This window comes from Puma concolor, chromosome A1, assembly GCF_028749965.1.
Source record: "Puma concolor isolate L17-30 chromosome A1, mPumCon1.1.hap2, whole genome shotgun sequence".
In the NCBI taxonomy this organism is placed as follows: Eukaryota; Metazoa; Chordata; class Mammalia; order Carnivora; family Felidae; genus Puma; species Puma concolor.
Window position 1 is genome coordinate 102487802 of NC_141667.1, and position 18848 is coordinate 102506649.

The 18848-nt window shown below is 39.2% G+C and overlaps 1 protein-coding gene across 2 annotated transcripts; it reads right to left on the reverse strand.

Moving 5' to 3' along the window:
• Positions 1-6857: 6857 nt before the first annotated feature.
• BTF3 (basic transcription factor 3) lies at positions 6858-13125 on the reverse strand. 2 transcript variants are annotated; one of them, XM_025925047.2, is made up of 6 exons: positions 13001-13125; positions 12362-12430; positions 9311-9424; positions 8623-8824; positions 7664-7720; positions 6858-7161 (listed from the first exon to the last, which is right to left on the reverse strand). In XM_025925047.2, exons 2-6 carry the CDS (start codon positions 12428-12430, stop codon positions 7115-7117), a joined length of 489 nt encoding a protein of 162 aa, XP_025780832.1. In that variant the 5' UTR covers positions 13001-13125; the 3' UTR covers positions 6858-7114. The 2 variants fall into 2 exon arrangements, with proteins under 2 accessions (XP_025780832.1, XP_025780831.1); XM_025925046.2 differs by lacking the exon at positions 13001-13125 and adding an exon at positions 12763-12920.
• Between the last annotated feature and the right edge of the window lie 5723 nt (positions 13126-18848).

An 18848-nucleotide genomic window follows, 5' to 3' on the forward strand; every position in this document is an offset into this window, starting at 1 on the left:
TTGGAACAGCAAGCCGGCTCGTGGTCATGGTGAAGAGGAAATCTGCTACCTACTGGGGTGAGCTGGCCAAATAGTCAAAATTAAAGAACAGTTAAAAAAAAGGGAGGGGTGGTGCCTGGGTGGCTCAGTCGGTTGAGCGTCCGACTTCGGCTCAGGTCATGCTCTTGCGGTTCGTGAGTTCAAGCCCCGCGTCAGGCTCTGTGCTGACAGCTCAGAGCCTGGAGCCTGCTTCTGATTCCGTGTCTCCCTGTCTCTCTCCCCTCCCCTGCTCACACTCTGTCTCTGTCTCTCAAAAATGAATAAACGTTAAAAATTTTTTAAAAAGAATTAAAGAACAGTTACCAGCAACTAATAACTAAAATTCAGAATTATATTTAAAACTTTATCATGCAGGAATTCTTTCTACTAGAAATAATGCCTTCATCTAATCGGCCTCCAACAAAACTTGATATTCCAACCAGAAGACTTGGACATACATGGACAAGGTGTGTGACACAAGAAACGGCTGTGATGATCATTCAGATGAATCCCCTAAAACTGACAATAGGTGTACTTGATGTGGTTTTTTATGGTGATATACACATCCAATTTGATATTATTTATGTGATGAAGTTAACTGATAATGTTTTAAATTTAGCCAAAACAATGTTTCAGGAGGAAAAAAATTGCCTTAGTTTGCATATTTCCATGATTGTGGAAATTCCCGCTCTTTACATGTATGATAACTGATGGGTTTTTTGGTTTTTTGTTTTGTTTTGCTCTAATTCAAAAAAAAATTTTTTTAATGTTATATATTTATTTTTGAGGCAGAAAGAGACACAGCATGAGCAGGGGAGGAGCAGAGAGAGAGGAAGTCACAGAATCCGAAGCAGGCTCCAGGCTCGGAGCCGTCAGCCCAGAGCCCGACACGGGGCTCGAACTCCCGGACCGCGAGATCGCGACCTGAGCCAAAGTCGGATGCTCAACCGACTGAGCCACCCAGGCGCCCCTCGCTGTAAGTTTTTTTTTTTTTTAATTGAAGTATACTTGACATACAATGTTACATTAGTTTCTGGTGTGTAACAGAGGGGTTGCACAAGTCTACGTGTTCTCCTATGCTCACCGCAAGTGTAGCCGCCATGTGTCAGCATGCAGCCCTATTAAAACACCACTAGACCGTACTCCCTGCGCTGTGCCTTTCATCCCCACACGTATTCATTCCATCACCGGAAGCCTGTACCTCCTGCTCTCCTTCACCCATTTGCCCAACCCCCTAACCCCCCTCTCCTCTGGCAACCATCAGTTTGTTCTCTGTATTTATGGATCTGTTTCTGCTTTTTGTTTATTCACTTGTTTTTGTTGTTTTCAGATTTCACTTGTATTTGTTGTTTTCAGATTCCACACAGAAGTGAAATCGTATGGTATTTGTCTTTCTCTATCTGACTTATTTCACTTAGTATAATACCCTCTAGCTCCACTCATGTTGTTACAAACGACAAGTTCATTCTTTTTTTTTGTGGCTGATAATCCATTGTGTATCTATACTACCTCTTCTTTATCTATTCATTTGCCTATGGACACTTGGGTTGCTTTCATACCTTGGCTAATGTAAATAACGCTGCAACAAACACAAGGGTGCGTATATCTTTTTTGAATTAGTGTTTTTGTTTTCTTTGGGTAAATATCCAGGAGTGGAATTACTGGATGGCATGGTATTTCTATTTTTAATTGTTTGAGGAACCTCCATACTGTTTTCCAGTGTGTGCACTAATTTATATTTCCACCAACAATACATGAGAGTTCTGTTTTTCTTCACATTCTTGCCAACACTTATTATTTCTTGTCTTTCTTTTTCTTCTTTTCAATGTTTATTTTTGGGAGAGATATGGCATGAGCAGGGAAGGGACAGAGACAGAGGGAGACACAGAATCTGCAGCAGGGTCCAGGCTCCAAGCTGTCAACACAGAGCCTGACGTAGGGCTTGAACTCACAAACTGTGAGATCATGACCTGAGCCGAAGTCAGATGCTCAACCAACTGAACCACCCAAGGGCCCCTATTTCTTGTCATTTTGATACTAGGCATTCTGACAGATGTAAGGTGATATTGTGGGTTTGATTGGCATATTCTTGATGATGAGTGATATTCAGGATCTTTTCATATGTCTGTTGGCCACCTGTATGTCTTCTTTGGGAAAATGTCTATTTAGTCCTGTATTTTTTAATTGGGTTTTTTGTTTTTTGTGTGTGTTTTTTTGTTTGTTTCTTTGTTTTGTTTTCGTGTTTGGTTGTTTAAGTTCTTTTTATATATTATGGATATTAATCTCTTACTGGGTTGCAAATTTCTTCTTCCATGTATTAGGTTGCCTTTTTGTTTCCTTCACTGTGCAAAAGCTTTTCATTTTGATGTAGTCCCAATAGTTTATTTTTCTTTTGTTTCCCTTGCCTCAGGAGACCCATCTAAAAAAACGTTTCTATGCTTCATGTCAAAGAAATTATTGCCCATGTTTTTCTTCTAGGAGTTTTACGGTTTCAGGTCTCACACTTAGGTCTTTAATCCATTTTGAGGTTATTTTTGTGTAGGGCGTAAAAGCAACGTGGTCCAGTTTCATTCTTTTGTACGTAGCTGTCCAGTTTTTCCAGCACCATTTGTTGAAGAGACTGTCTTCTCCCACTGTATATTCTTGCCTCCTTTGTCGTAGATTGCCCATATGAGCATGGGTTTATTTCTGGGTTCTCTATACCGTTGCATTGATCTATGTGTCTGTGTCTGTGTCAGTGCCATAGTGTTTTGATTCCTATAGCTTTGAAGTATATATTGAAATCTGTGATTTTGATGCCTCCAGCTTGTTCTTCTTTCTCAAAATTACTTTGGCTTAATTGATGTTTTAGTGAGTTCTTGGAGTAGCTACCTTTGTATTTCAACTACATACATTAATATATACTTAGAAACCTTCCTCAGGATATTTACACCCGTGATTAAGCAGTTCCATCATGTCCAGGAGTTTGCATTTTTAAAGCAGGTTAGTTCTCTACCTAATAAGCAAATACAGTCAGATTTGCAAAGTTCAACAAAGGAAATAATCTTGATTAGCAACTTTTGTCCGTTACCAAATTCCTTTTGGATTTCTTTGGAAATTTTGGTAAAGATCAAAGGCAAGTCTGTTGAATACTTTGGGTCTCAAAGATTCTTGTTTGTTCGTTTAACCTTGGGTGTTTCCTCACTCCTCCTCCTCCACCACTCTCCTCTCTGCCTCCCGCGGTGCTCTCCATGGTGGTTTAAACACTGCAGCACCCCATCACTTTACAAACTGGCAAGGCTGTTTTGTCTAGAAACCATGGTGGTAGATACAATTCTCATACCTCATGCCCCAGTCACTGGGTAAAAGACTTATCAGAAATATCGTTCACTAAATAGATCCGTTCCTACCTTTTGTCTGGCCATTATGGAAGGTAGAAACAGAAACGCTTCCTGGGAGTTGCGTGTTATCTAACAACGCATTGACAATAAAAGGCAAGAGTATAAACAGATCCTTGTCTTCTTGCTAACTGCCAATTAGCGAACACTGATTCTCTTCCCTGCTTACTGAGCACATAAACTCATATGGCCCCTTCCTTATTTATGGAGTGTGTCAGTATGTTTATTTTCAGACCGATGGAGAGAGGCAGTACGCTTCTTGGCTTTTCAAAGTACGAATTCTTTCACCAAAACATGTAGAATCTTTAATAGACATCTGCAATTTTCCCCTTGGACAGTTTTCACTCATATTTTTAGGATCCAAAGGGCTTTTTCTTTTCCAAGAGCATCTTTTCCAGGCCGCCTTGACATTTTAACAGTAATGATTTTAAAAATAAATAAAATTGTCTAGTTTTACAGTGCACAAAGTGTTCAGCCTAGAGATGTGATACTGTTTTCTTTGCTGACTATGCCTGCATTCCCCAAACATGCTGCAAAAATGGCATTCAAGACCGTGCTGATTGGAGTGATGAAAATTTATGTGAATAGAAGACTTTTCTAATCATTGTTTTGGAAAAGCCTTAAAAACCTGTTATTAGTTACCTTAAGACTTCTCTCCAAAAAAAAAAAAAAAAAAGAAAAAATTGACATATGTATCTTATTGGGCAGAGGGGCCTCCTAAAGCATGAATCCGGTGTTATGTAACGGAGAAAAATGATTAGTAGAAATCAGACCCAACCTTTAGTGACCTTCAGCCCATTTTAAACTTGTTTCCAAATTTTAGAATGTAGCTTTCTGTCCTGTGCACCACAGGGTTACTGGGAGGACGACACAAGTGTACTCCAGTTTAACTATTTCAACAAAGAAAAGGTATTAATCCCAAGAGTTTTCAGATCAAAATTTGATCACTATCTCTTCATTGGCCAAGCCTTGGTTCTGATGCAGCTAAAAGCTAGTTTGGCCCAGGACTAGTCTTAAAAGTAGAGGACACCTGCCAGCATGTAGTGACAGCATCCAGAAGATCAACCAGATGAGAATCATCTGCCCCTCTAAGCCGGCCAAGACTTAAAATTCTTTCTAGTAGTTGCTGAGGTCAAAAGAGCAGACCTAGGTTTGACTCTCATGCTACCACACAACAGGCTGTGTTGATCTGACACAAAGTATTTTCACCTCTTGAAGTTGGCTTCCTTATCTGTATCACATGGCTCTTTTGGGGGGGGGGGATTATTATGATAACCAATGAGATTATATAAAACAAGTGGTACAGAGCCTAACACATAATAGCCGCCAGAACTGTGGGCAATTAAAGAAAAATTGTAAGGATATGGTAGATTGCAGTATTGTTCAAAAGTATTGGCTGTCCTGCTCTGAAGGTGTTCATTTCTCCAGGCCTCATGGCCCTCAGATTGGACTATGCACATGACTTGCTCCGGCTGATGAAATTTGATTCATGACGTGCGTCGCTTCCTAAGTTTTCAGAGCCAGATGGTTGTTTGCTCTCTTTCCCCTGTCCTGAGACTAGCAATGTTCTGATCAGATGCTGTTCTTGCAGTAAAGTGGACCCCAGCCGCAGGCAAAGCACATGTATCAAGAGTGACAGAGAAATCTTTGTAGCAACTAAAATAGTCATTTGTAACTGTAGCATAATCCTGATAGTGAAGGTGTTACAAGAACTTTTCTTATTAATATAGCCACTAACACACACCAGACCATTTAAAAAATGGACCAAAGAACTTTTCTTGAGGTTGTCGGAGAGTCTCTGACTACAGGCACAACAGAATTAACCCTACCCAGCATCTGCTAAAAGAAGCAAGTTGCCCTGTGTAGGCCTGGCCTGGAAACCGATTGCATTTCCTCATTTAGTCCCTTTCCTGTACAGATCTTGGGCAAACACCTGGGAGGATATTCAGGTAGTAGCATATTCTTCACAGGCCTAAGTCAGCCTGTCACTTTCAACTCCATTTCTTGGGATGAGTTGGGAAACTAAAAATCTCATCTACTCCAAGTATGGCCAATGCACCTGCAGCATCAGACTCACCTGGGAGTAGATCAGAAATGCAAACCCTCAGGCCTCCTCTAGCTCTTCCCAATCTTCTGTCCTCCTTTAGACATTGTTTGGTCAGTTACATACAAGCAATATTTGTTAACAACGTTAAAAGCCAGTAGATGACCCACCATTTTCTCATTTGCTGGGAAGCCGAGTGCTCCAGATAGAGGCTACCCATAAGTCTGGCACCTGCAACTTTGTAGCAGAGCCTAACCTGACCCACAAAACATGCACTTCTCTGTAATTTTGTAACCGCGGAGACTGCGGAGTCCCTGCTACTGTAGCAGTGGACTTTTAACAAGACTGACACATCCTTGGAAAGTAATACAATGTTTAAATATGCAAATACTATCTACACAAGCATTTCATTTTTATAGTTTACTTATAGTGACTTTTAGATATAGCTGCATAGTACCCTCACAAGGTACTTGCAAATTATTATGGAAATTTAACATTCTCATTGTTGCAAGAAAAAGCTAAAACTATTTTTTTTCATCTGGCCTTAAAGCAGATGACATTTATTTTAAATGCCATTTGTAAATTTTTAAGTTACTTCAACATTGATTGCTAATACAATTTAAGTAGCCTTATATTGAGACAGATTTTTGGGATGATGTCCTGATTGGGGTACAGGCACAAGTATTGTTAAATCTCTTGCAACTGTACACATCATTTTTACTGTGTTATTTTGAAAAGAAAATGGGAGGAGCCACCTGGCTGCCTCAGTTTGTAGAGCATACATCTCTTGATCTTGGGAGTTGTAAGTCTGAGCCCCACGTTGGGTGCCGAGATTTCTTAAAATAAAAAAATACATAAATACATAAATTTTTTTAAAGAGAAAAAAGTAGCCCTACTACAGTGTTACCACTTTAATTTAATTAACATAAGGTGGCATTTCTAAACCAAACACTACTTTTTACCCGTGTCTTACAGAATATCCTACAAGGGTTATTAAGAGATCACTTTCCCTTTTTTTTTAGGTAATTTTGGGTTACAACTACAAAATGGAGCTACTCCTCCCTACTTCATAGACTGGGGATTAAATGAGAGAAAATTAAGTGCAATAATATATTAAAGGCACTTAGTATACATTTAAGAGATAGACCTTATTAAGAGAAAAAACTCATGCTCAAAGGAATATTTCATTCTCATTTTATAGTTATACCCATTACATAAACCACTGTAGCCCTGAGGATTGCTGGAGAAAAGTTTTAAAACATAACTTTATATCACCTGTGTTACATTATATGGCCATTTAAAATCTTTAATCAAATTTCATCAAAGATTACCAGTCATATTACATGCCATGATTAGCTATGAATAACTTTGCTTTCTGTGTACAAATTAGTGTCAGTGAAATAAAAAATGAAACCATATACTAGGCAAAGAACTTTATTAATCTTGTTTCAAACTTTATTCCCAGGCTTCTTCAGCTTAATTAGCTGCAAAGAATGAATTGTGTATAAGCAAAAACTGAAAAGAGCTGCAGTGTCCAAGGGGCTTGGGCTTAAAAATATTAGAGATCTAGATTTTATCAGATCCATGAACAAAATTTTTAAAAAGCAGTCATAATATAAAATAGCAGCTCCCAGTAACTTCTTCAAGTTTTATCTTCTTCAGAAGTTGACTCAATTCAGTTTGCTTCATTCTTGGAAGCTTCATCAAAATTCTCCACAAGATCTAGAAAAAGAAAAAGGTAGAAACTCTGAAAAAAGCCAAACCTACACATCAATGGATTTTAAAGAGATTTACCAAGTAAATTGCCTTCTTCTAATTGCCAAGAGTTTTTCTGATTTTAGAATAGTTACACCATACCCCCAAGACTCTTGAACAATTTCTCCATGCCTTCTCATCAATTTATTGATCTCGAAGGAGGAAACAGGGGTCTCTTTTGTGATCTATTAGTTATTATATTCATGTGACAACATACATTTTTTATTCAGTATTTAAAGTTAGATACCTATACCTACCTGGGATCCCAATCAGAAAAAAACAAGTCTACAAATTTAACTCCTAAATAACTCTGCATTATTTTTTCCATTCTAAAGAAGTGAGGTTCATGTCTACGTTTTCTGTTCTTTACCTTATTACCTCCCCCCACACGGTACTTTCCTAGAGTATAAAGATTTTTCATTCTTCCTTGCTAAGATTCTCTAATTTAACCACAAGTGAAGGTTCCTACCTGGAACTTCATCATCATCATCCTCTCCGGTAGCAAGTGGTGCCTTTCCATCCACAGCTGTGAAAGCGAAATATATGTTACACACTTGTTAAGTTTTTAATAAACATCAACCAGAAAAACAGATGAAAGGCCAAGCATTGTTACAGTTTATGTTCACGATTACAACAGTGACATCTGGGATTTCATCCCTAAGTACAAGCATTAACATGGCAGTCTACAAATGAACGAGAATGTTGTTAACAGCCAACAAATCAAATTCCATACCCTTCTTTCAAGCCCTCTGGCCACCACAGGCCCTGAGGTAGTATGAGAACAACAGAGTGCCCCCAGGGTAGAGGTAAACCCATATACCACATCATGGTAAAATTTCTTATGGGAGACAAATCAAGAAGCTGTTTCTCAAATGCTGTTTTGTTAATGGCATAAGGGAGATGCTCAACAAACCTTTACTGAAATGAACATAAAAGGATCAAAAAATTAAATGCCTTTGATTGGTGGTAAGCATCCACTTTTTAAAACACAAAAAAGTAAACTACACTTAGGAGTTGAGACCTCACAGTACTAGCCCTGTAAGATTTTCAGTGGGATACTTCCAAAACCTACTTCAGCTCTGAAAGCCTTTCTAGAACCTCTTTCGTAAGTCTCTCACTGTGATACCCTCTCTCCCAACATATGCATATGTACACACACACATACACACACCTCTCTCTATACAAATACACACACACACACAAACATGTAAAAGGTCTAGCACAATCCACTGAATCAAGTATTAATGATCGATCACAGCATACTAGTTAACTTACTGAACACACTAAGAACACTTAAAAGCAGTGTAACAATCGTTTTTACAGGAAAACTGGCATGTCCAAATGTAAAGATACTCACATCTACTTGAAATCTTAGAAATTTACTGACAAATCAGTAACGCTAGGCAAAACCACTACTAGGAAACTTACATTGTTTGGGCAGAGCTTCAGCCAGCCTTCTTAAACTAGTCAGACTGTCTGCACCAAGTTGGTTTAAGATACTGGGTAACATTTCTGTCAGCTGCTTTGTCTCAGCATGGCCTGTAATGGTGAAAGTGTTCGCAGCCAGGGATGCCTGAACTTTAGGGTTGTTAAAGTGGATCACTGTTCCTTGGTTTGTGAACATATTCACCTATAAAGAAAAAAAGTTTTAATTACCAACACCCACCAACATTCCTTTAAAGGCAAACATTCTATTAAGCAAAAGCTGAAGTCTGGCTAAGTAATCCACTATTCCACTGTGAAGCACAGGTGCTATTTTGCCTGGAATGGAAAGTGCAATCTAATCACTTTCAGACTCAGCAATCTCCCTACTATTTATTAATGGAGTGAAAGATTTTAAAAAATCATTTAATTCATGACCATTCAAATTTTTTTCTACCCACATCTTGTTCTATAAAGAAATAAAATTTGGGGAACCTGGGTGGCTCATTAGGTTGAGCATCCAATTCTTGATTGTGGCTCAGGTTCTCACGTTCATGAGACTGAGCCCTGCATGGGGCTCAGGATGGACAGCAAGGAGCCTGCTTGGGATTCTCTCTCTCGTTCTCTGCCCCACTCATGCTCTCTCAAAAAAATGAATGCACTTAAAAAAATAAAAATAAAATTTGACACTTACTTCTTCAATACCAGAGATATTGTTTACTCCTAACTTCTTTAAGGAGAACTGAAGTTTTTTATCATCTGCTGTAGCTGTTCTATGAACCACCTTCTTCTTTCGGCGAGCAGTTCCCTGAGTGAGGACAAGATAACACACATAAACACCATAACAAACAGTTTCTAATTCCTTTCCGACCTTTGGATCTGTTTAAGAAAATTACTCTAAGTATAAAGTTTTAGGCAGCAAATAGGCAATGACGGAAGCCGAAAGAGGGTAACAAATCCTTAATAACTTCTCATTTTGTCAGATATAAACAAATTATCTTTTCAGAATCCTATTATTTAGATTATGTGCTCCAGAAGAGCAGATAAAGAGGTGGCATTATCAACCTAAATTAGGCCTCATTAAAAGCTCCATATTCAGAACTATTAACCTTTTTGGTTTTTTTACATCAACCGATGAAAAATCAACATCCATTAATAGTCACAGGCAAGACAATGTATGACACATTCAAATGAGTCTGTATATAGACTTCTGTAACACCGAATAGTAAAATCTGAAGTTCTTATCTTAATCTACAAGGCCCCTACATGATCTGCTCTGCCCCTATTATGCTGTTCTTGACAACATCTCTATCACGTACGTATTCTCATCTTCAGCCACAGAAACTTCGTCTGAGTTCCTTAAACAGACGGAAAAGAGCCTGTGCACATACTGTTCCCTTCTTCCCCTAGCATCTGCACTGGCTTCCTCCCTTACTACAGATCTCCGTTTTTTGGCACCATTATCAGCGACCTTTCCAACCACCCGATGTAAAAAAGCAACTCCAGCAGCCATCGTCTTTTATCTATCCAGGTTTATTTTTCTTCATAACAATTATTACTATAAGAGAGAAATGTATTTTATTGTCTGCCTCCCCTCACCAGAATGTAAGCTTCCATTCTGTTTACGGCTATAAAAAGTTTAAACCCTTTACACGGTATATAAGGCTCTTTAGGGAAAGGCTACCACCTACCTGCCTCAATATACCCCAACCTCCATACCCATTCCTATTTGTCCTTTAAAACCCTGTTCCAGCCTCTTTCAGGCCTTCCCAAACCTCTGTAATTAACTGTCCCCAAGCAAAATCATTCCCACCCTTGTACTTCAGAAACACTTCTACTGAACTACGTATATTACACTATGAAACAGATCTTTCTTTTAGAAAAGATGCCTAACTCCCCTACTACCATTAAAGCTCCCTCAGGGACCATGAACTTCTTAAATTTCATATTCTCAGGACTGAGCACAATAAAGGCTTAAATAATGATAGTTAAACCAAATAAAATATCAACGGCTACAAAAAATACTGGTTACCAGACCCAAAAAAGCCTTTAAAAATAGACATCACCTTGATGTAGTCATGTAGCTATCTGGTTTCCAAATAATTGTCTCTAAATCTAAAAGACACTCTAACTGCTACTGTAAGATTATAAAAACAAAACGGACACACCTTCTATACATTCCACACACTTCACATGTGGAGAGTTCCATTTTTACTGATATAATTAAGATATTATCAATGTTCTGATCAGATACTGAATAAAGCATTTTTACAGGATCAGAGTAACCACAGAAAGATAGCACGCAAGCACATTATTCAAGTTATTTCTTGTGAAACTTGTACCAAAAGAAATGATAGTTAAAAACACCAATATAAGAATATCCAAACACTGACCCACAAAGGCTATAATGAGTTTCTCTGGGACCTGAAGGCCACACCTAGCTTTTAACAATTGCTAAGAAGGCCAAGAAACACCTACTAGTTGTTAATTGGCAGGTGCAGATCCTGAAGACTACCCGCTTCAGAAAAAAAAAAAAAAAAAAAAAAAATCAGGACACATTCGTTGTTGGCAAAATCCAGGAATTTAACAGATACACATCTCCTTATTTAAGTCTAAGTGAAACTTTTGGCTATTTCACAGAATACTCTATTTGAAAGCAAATGTTTAAAGTTGGGAAAAGCTAATAGATAACAAGCTTGGTAGCAGGGAATCTTTACAAGTTTTACCAAGTAAAGACACGCTCTGTTCGGACAAGCTACCACACCTTGTTAAATACTAGGAATGTGCTAACACAATGCAAAATACAACTAAGTAGATCTCTGTCTAGAGCAGTCTTCCGATTTAAGTAAATTACTCAGAAAACAATCTAAAAATTTCCAAGTTCAAAAAAGAATACTCTTGAAAATCAGTATCAAGCAGAAAAAAACCCAATTAACCAAAACTTACCTAAAAGCCTAGCAATCATTCTCATTCTCTCAGTGTTAGCATATTTACAAAGTCAAAATTGAGAGCTTATCTGCTTAGGTAGTATTTTCAAATCCAGAGTCACTGCTCTTAAATTTTGTGATGTACCTCTAACAAATGTATCTTCCAAATATCCTAGAAAATATACAACTACTCTGGAATGCATTTAGCTAAGAAAGTATTACAGAAAGGTCTTAATGTACAGGGAACACAAACTTCTACCTGTCAAGTACAATTATCCAGAACCTGACATTATAAACTGTAGTTCAAAAGACAGGTGGAACTTAAATTCAGTTACCTTAATTATTTACAAAAAAAAAAAAAAAAAAAAAAAAAAGAGACAGAGAGAAAGAAAAAAGAAAAAAAAAGGCATCAGCATAGTACTGAAGGTATACAACTTAGGCCAAAACAAGTTAGGAGTACGAGGGCCACAAGGATTATCTAACTGAAATGACACATTTTCTTACTAATCAACTTAGAAAACATTTTGTTGTACTGAAACACTGTAACAATGAAAACATTTTCACAGAAGTAATGTTTATAAGTGGCTTCTTCACCTAGATTCACTTTTTTTACCATACAACATGCGTGTCCCACTGATACACTCTACTGTGTATCATTTAACCCCGCCTCCTCCTTCCCACCCCACTTTGCGAGCTCGATGAAATGCCCTCTAGAGACAGTGACAAGCCAACAATACCAAAAAAACAACCCCCCCAAAAAACCCAAACCTGGAAACTTCAACAACAACAAAAAACCCCAAAAAACTATTAAAACTTACTTTCCCACCAATGCGCACTTGTGCTTGCAGTTTGGCGAGTTTCTCCTGGTTCATGATAGTTTCTTTCATCTAGAAAAACAGGAAACCCTCAGCGAGGAAAGGTCTAGTTATCTCCAGCATTCTACGCTCGTTATTTCCCAAGACACGAGCAGAAGAAAAAACGTCCTAAACAGGCCGAGGCCTGAATCCCCAATCCACCCCGCAAAGCTCCCAATTTCAGTTTTGGGGGAGCGCAAAGGGCACCCACCTTCCCACCCCTCCTCCACAACTCCCCCCTCCCTGCGGGCCCGAAAAACGGGCGCTAACCCATGCCTGATCACCCCCGGCCCCCCACCCCCGGCCCGGCCTCGGCCTAGCCAGGGCCTGCCCGGCCCGGCCACTCTCCGCAAGCCTCGCGGTACCTGAGGCTCCTGTCCTCGGGTTCCGCCGCGAGGTGCAGGAAGAGACGGCGTCGCCTCGCCCCCAGGGCAGCCGCCCCTGGCTCGACCTCGCCCCCGAGAGTCAGCCTGAGTGGGTGCGCCTGTCCGTCGCATCGCCTTCCTCTCCTCAGCCCTGTCCCTCCCTGTCTCGCTCCTTCCGGGCACTTCCCGCCCCCGTTCCCGTCCTCCTCCCACGCCGGCGTCCAGAGCCTTTTTGTACCTTGTTGGAGCGGAAATGGGACCGCGCGGGGGACTAGGGTAGGCGCTCAGGGGGTCTCGGGTGGACCAGCTGAGATTAGGCGCACACACGCGGGGACGCAAGATGGCAGCTAGAGGGAGGCCGGAAGTGATGCAACACTGCTTCCTCCTAGAGTCAGGAAACGGACTTCGCTGCGAGCTCAGCCCCTCGCTGCGCACGCGCGGCTGCAGGCCGAGGCGTTTGTGACGGTCGCGTGGGTCACATTTCTCGTCAGCGCGGGCCAGGTTGAGACCTCCCGAGGGACTCTGTGCTGGAGGCACCGCGAGTAGTCCTGGGAAAGGCCATAAAGGAGTCAGAAAGAACGGTTCTTTGCACAGTTAGGGTTGAGTAAGTCGGCCCCGATCCCCAAATTCTTTACCTTCAGAAGAAAGGGCATTTCCCATCTGCGGAAACGCTTGGGGCGCCCAGAGTGTGCGCACCTCTTTGGTCGCTCTCGCTCGCTGGATGGTGTAGATTGGAGCAGTCGTCTGAATGTTTTAGAATTTACCCTCCGGTAGAAATAAGCCTTTAACAAGACATTTTGGCCAAACGTTGTCAAAATAAGCTAATTTTGCCTTCTAGGAGGAGGAGGTTTGGGTAGGTTGCAGGACCGTGGTTCACAGGTTTTCTGGCTTGAGTGTTCAGAATGCATTCCCGAGTCCCACTCCTCAAAAGCGGTTCATTCGGACTGGGGATGGAACCGGGTAATCTGCATTTCAGCAAGCGTAGCAGGTCTCACCTGAGACCCCTGTACTTGATTACATTACTTCTCTTGTTTCTTTAACAAAAAGTTGACTCCTTGATCCTTTTTTGGCACGGATTTTACAATTAGCGATTCACAGTTGAACCAACTTTGTTTCTGAACTAGGTAGTGCAATCAAGGGAGAATTTGTGCCCGGTGTGTTTACACAGACTTCTGGTGTGAGTTAAAATTTCCTGAACGGTAGGACGAGCTTTAAGACAACGTTAACGTCAAACTACTTATATTTTAAAATGGCGATTTAAGTCAGAATGCTATCTGGTCAGCCTTTTGGTGGTCTTAGCTATGAAAAGCCTTCGCAGAGTCAAAAATGAGTCCCAAATCTCTAAGAAAAATACAATTTATACAGCAGGGACACTTGCGTAGGTGCAGATTTCTCTTTAGTTAATATGAATCTTTTTGTATACTTTTCACATGTACATTGTTTAAAATGTGATGTCTCTAAGAAAATAGGACATCTGTATTGTTTTGTTAGGGTAATTGTAACAGTTGATATCTTCTTAGAAAACAATGTTGCTCCTATATAAGACAAGTTGAGTACAGAAAAATATGTACTATTAGGCTAGGTGGGTTACTGTAGAGGTCAAGATGACAGTGCAAACATCAGTCAGTGCTATAGAAATATTACAAAATATATATAGAAATAGTCCCCTTTTTGAAAGTATGTCTTTGTTCAGGAACAGATTTTTCCCCTTCTTCCATGTTACACTGAGGGCATTTGAAACTTCCTATTCATATAATGTTTTCTGAGCATTCACATAAACCCAAGATTCTTCTGCCTACCTGTCACCTGATTCACCTTTTAGACACCTGTTTTCTGGAAGTATCCCAGGTTATTGTTTATTTTCCTTTGATTCCCATGTTTCTGTCTTGTACTTTTCTAATTTTTGAGACTTTTATCATGTTGAAAAATATGAAAGATGCCCCTCATAGTAAGAAAAGAAAATTTTGAATTTTGACTTCTGCTACATTTGCTTATTTTGTGAATGGTTAGGAAATTCAGATTCTGCTAATATTTATATACAAGGATTTTTTAAAAAGTAACTGAAGGGGTTTTTTTAACTCCAAAAAAAGTTACTAAGTTACTATCTTAATCAATGTTGACAAAGGAATAATTTATGATGTGTAGGGCAAATAAAAATTACTGGCTCCCACACTTAACTGCTTAGCTTGAACAAACCCAAGACTCGTTTACTGAAGCATTCAACATGTCCTCTGTCAATAGAGCAGGTAAGAAGGGGGAAACCTGTTTGCTCTCCTTGGTTTATAGTTTATGGTCTAATCAAAGTCCATGAATTGTTTTCACGTCTCTGTTGGATTTAAGTTAGCTTCAGCAAGAGGTAAATATTTACTTTGTTTAATATTTATTAAGATCGCATTTTGACCCACAAGAGATATTGGAAATGGCTGAGAATAAATATTCCCACGCTTCTAGTTGCTTTGTGATCTGGCCATTGACTGATAGCCACAATGGACCTTTTTTTCGTTTGTTTCTAAACCTGCTTGAACTTCTAATATAACTCACCTTTGTCAAGTTAATTTCTGCACCTCATGTGGCTTTTGGTTTAAATGTCTCAGGAAAGCCTTCTCTGACACCCTCAGCCCCATTAAGTTACCTCCATCGTTATTTTTAGTTGTGGTACTTTATTAAATGCAAATGGTGGTTTGATAATTTTGTTGAGTTAATGGATAATTCAACTAGGAATCTTAATAACAGTTTCTACTAGGTTAATGTCGAGTGTTGGCTCTTTAACAGCTGGATCCTCAAAGAACTCTTAGGAGTGCTCTTATGAGGTAGGTTCTTCCCATATTACTTTACTTATTTTTGGCCATCTAACTAAAGTGTAGAGAATCAAGATGTGAAGATTGACATGACCTCATCTTCCCTCCATCAATTCTACCATCTCTGTATATCTGAACCTATAAATATTGCCTGCCTTCTTATTACACACAGGAGAATATTCCCTCTACTTGTACTTTTGTGTATTTCATTCAGGAACTTGATTCTTCTGTTGCATCCCTCCTATATCTCTTTTCCCCCCCTTTGAACTGGATCATCCTCCCTGCACACTAAAATGCCTTGTTATCATGTATCTCAAGAGAAAAGAAAATGAAAGACTCTTTTTGACCTCTCTTCCCCTCCAGCCACTACTTACTTTCTGTGTTCCCTTTTATAGCAAAATCTTTCCAAAGAATTGTCTAACCCTCCATCTTGACAATTCCAAAAGGTAGATTCCTAGTTCTTATTTTAGTCTTTAGGTAGCATTTGACATACTTGGCTGCTTCCACATTTTTGAAACTTGTTTTTTTCCTCTAGGCTCCCAGAACCTCTCACTTCCTGATTTCCTCTCACTGGCATCTCAGTCTACTTTGCTTTATCTTATTTCTCTGACTTTTAAATATTAGAGTTGCTTACAGTTTAGTCCTATGTTCTTTTCTGCCTGTACTCTCCCTAAACATTGTCATCCATTCCCATGGCTTTAAATGTCATCTTTAGTTTGATGAGTCCCAAATTTATAATTCCAGCCCTAACTTTTTGAATACCAGACAGAATATTCCTTTTACATTATTGTGGAAAACTTCAAGTACATAAGAGTATAAATAATAAAGTGAACTTCTATCAAACCATTGCACAGTATCAACAGTTATTAAATTAATACATACATACTTTGATTTTATTCTGAATTTTGTTTCAGAAAACTTATATATATATAAGGTCTCTCCGGGAGAGAGATACAGAAAGTTGAGTGCTGGGAAAAGGAGGAGGAGGAGCAGAGGGCTTTTTTGTTTCGCAGAGAACCCTGGTACAGAAGCAGTTGAGTGAACATGGGGAGAGGAAAGTGTGCTTAAAAAGGAAAGATTTACTGAAGTCGTAGGGATGTCCAAAGCATCTTTCTGGGTTTTTTTTTGTTTTTTTTTTTTTTTTAATTTCTTTTTCTTGGTGATGTCTACACCCAACGTGAAGCTGGAACTCATAACCCGAAGATCAAAAGTCCATGTTCCGGCATCTGAGCCAGGCAGGCGCCACCAAAGCATCTTTTAAAAAATCTCAGTCACCTAATATAGTCTGTATTTCTGAGACCAGAGTGGAACCAAGGAGGTCAATTACTTTTTTATAAGAAAAAAAAATACTTTAAATGTTTAATTGCTGGGGGAAAAAAAGCCCACTGAAAATAAGTTGCTCTCAGAATATGTATCGTCTGCAGTCAAATAAGGATGATAAATGGTAGGAAGCTCCTGGAGAGTCATGGAAGCAAAGCATGGAAGTCTACGTTACCCAAATTTTGCTGATTGTCTATTTAGCATTCTGTTTATTAAACACACTAAAATATTTTTAAGGGCTTTCACAGCTGTGTAAATCTCCCCAATTCTATTATCTTCATGAAGTCCTTCAAATTCCTTAAGATAATAATGCTTTATAGAGGCCAGTTTTCTTTCATTTTATCTTGCAACATTTGCTAGTATTTATTAGTTGTACTTCAGTTTCTCTATGCTTATATGCTGATGATTCAGTAGGGGCCTTCTTGTGAATAGTATAAATCAAAGTGAGAATTGTATCTTCTACTAGAGTAGAAGCAAGTGCTACAGTAACAGTGCATCAGTATGGCTGATGGAGTTTGTTGCTATTTTCAGCATTTTGGTATTAAAACTGATGTGGCAACAAGAGGAGGAGGAGTGACAAACTGGTAAACTTTAGTTGCTTTAGTGAATTTGTGGAATTGTAATTTAAATAGACAGGAGAGGACTTGGCATATAAAGAACAGGAATATAGAGAACTTCAAGGAAACTAAAATCCTGCAGAAAAAAATATATATACTGTTTATTTGTGTATCTTTAAAAAAATTTTTTTTTCAACGTTTATTTATTTTTGTGACAGAGAGAGACAGAGCATGAATGGGGGAGGGGCAGAGAGAGAGGGAGACACAGAATCGGAAACAGGCTCCAGGCTCCGAGCCATCAGCCCAGAGCCCGACGCGGGGCTCGAACTCACGGACCGCGAGATCGTGACCTGGCTGAAGTCGGACGCTTAACCGACTGCGCCACCCAGGCGCCCCATCCCTTGATACCCTTTTTAAAGAAATATTGTAATTTAATACTTGTTAACTTTGCCAACATCCAACAGCCTTGTTTGCTCTTCTTGGAAGTCTGAATTTGTTTTTTGTATTTTTTTTTTTTTTAATGTTTAATTTTGAGAGCAAGGAAACTCAGGAACCCTCAAGATCATGACCTGAAGTTAGACTCTTAACCGACTGAGCCACCCAGGTGCCCCTGAACTTGTATTCTTGGTTTAGAGAATAAGTAGTGGTAGGAAGAAGGAAGGTGGTGTAGGAGATTGACACTGTGTGCATTTTATATCATTTTGGAGCTGCAGAGGTATTACAGGTTAAAGTGGTTTAAACTTTGGTTTGAGAAGAGGACACAGCCAGAGGATAATTAAACTCTAAAGGTATATCCTGGAAGTGGGTGGGGTTAACACAAATTTAGGAAGTAAAAGTAAATAAATCATTCAACAGTTTGAAGCAGTGTTTCTGGTAGAGAATGCCGGCAGAGCTTAACTTTTTAATAGAAAAAGTGGTTTTGCCCTTTCTATTTTAGGTTACGTTTTAGCACCTTTAATGATATATTCTGCAATTTATTGGGGAAAATTTTTAAAAAGATTTTATTTGCTCAAAGAAAGCAATCTGACTGCAGAAGCCAAATCTATAAGCACTTTAAAATGTAAACCATGGGATAACTTCATGACTACCAAATTGTAACTGATTCAGCTTCTTGTTTCAGTACTTGATCTTTTCCCAAGCTCCAGTCTAGTGCCAGCCAGGATCATGACACACCCCCAGGGGTATTTCATTCTTTTGGCTGAAGGGCTGTCCTGAAGTCTACACCCTTTACATTAACTGTCAGGACACCCACTATTCGTTTGTCAGATACGTCATACTGCTTATGTATTACTATTTATTTATTTATGGACAAAACAGAAGTTGTCAGGGTAGAAAATAACTTAAAAGATGAACATGTAATTAGTAACTTCATTTGGTTAATAAAACTATCCATATTTTAAACCTAGAGGAC

What these genes read in the sequence shown, in the direction of transcription:
- BTF3 (XM_025925046.2), bottom strand. Translation starts at nt 12,894, where the DNA reads ATGCGACGGACAGGCGCACCCACTCAGGCTGACTCTCGGGGGCGAGGT. An exon ending in CCCGAGGACAGGAGCCTCAG is followed by an intron (nt 12,431 to 12,762) that starts GTACCGCGAGGC and finishes CTGTTTTTCTAG; the next exon opens with ATGAAAGAAACTATCATGAA. An exon ending in AAGTGCGCATTGGTGGGAAA is followed by an intron (nt 9,425 to 12,361) that starts GTAAGTTTTAAT and finishes GTCCTCACTCAG; the next exon opens with GGAACTGCTCGCCGAAAGAA.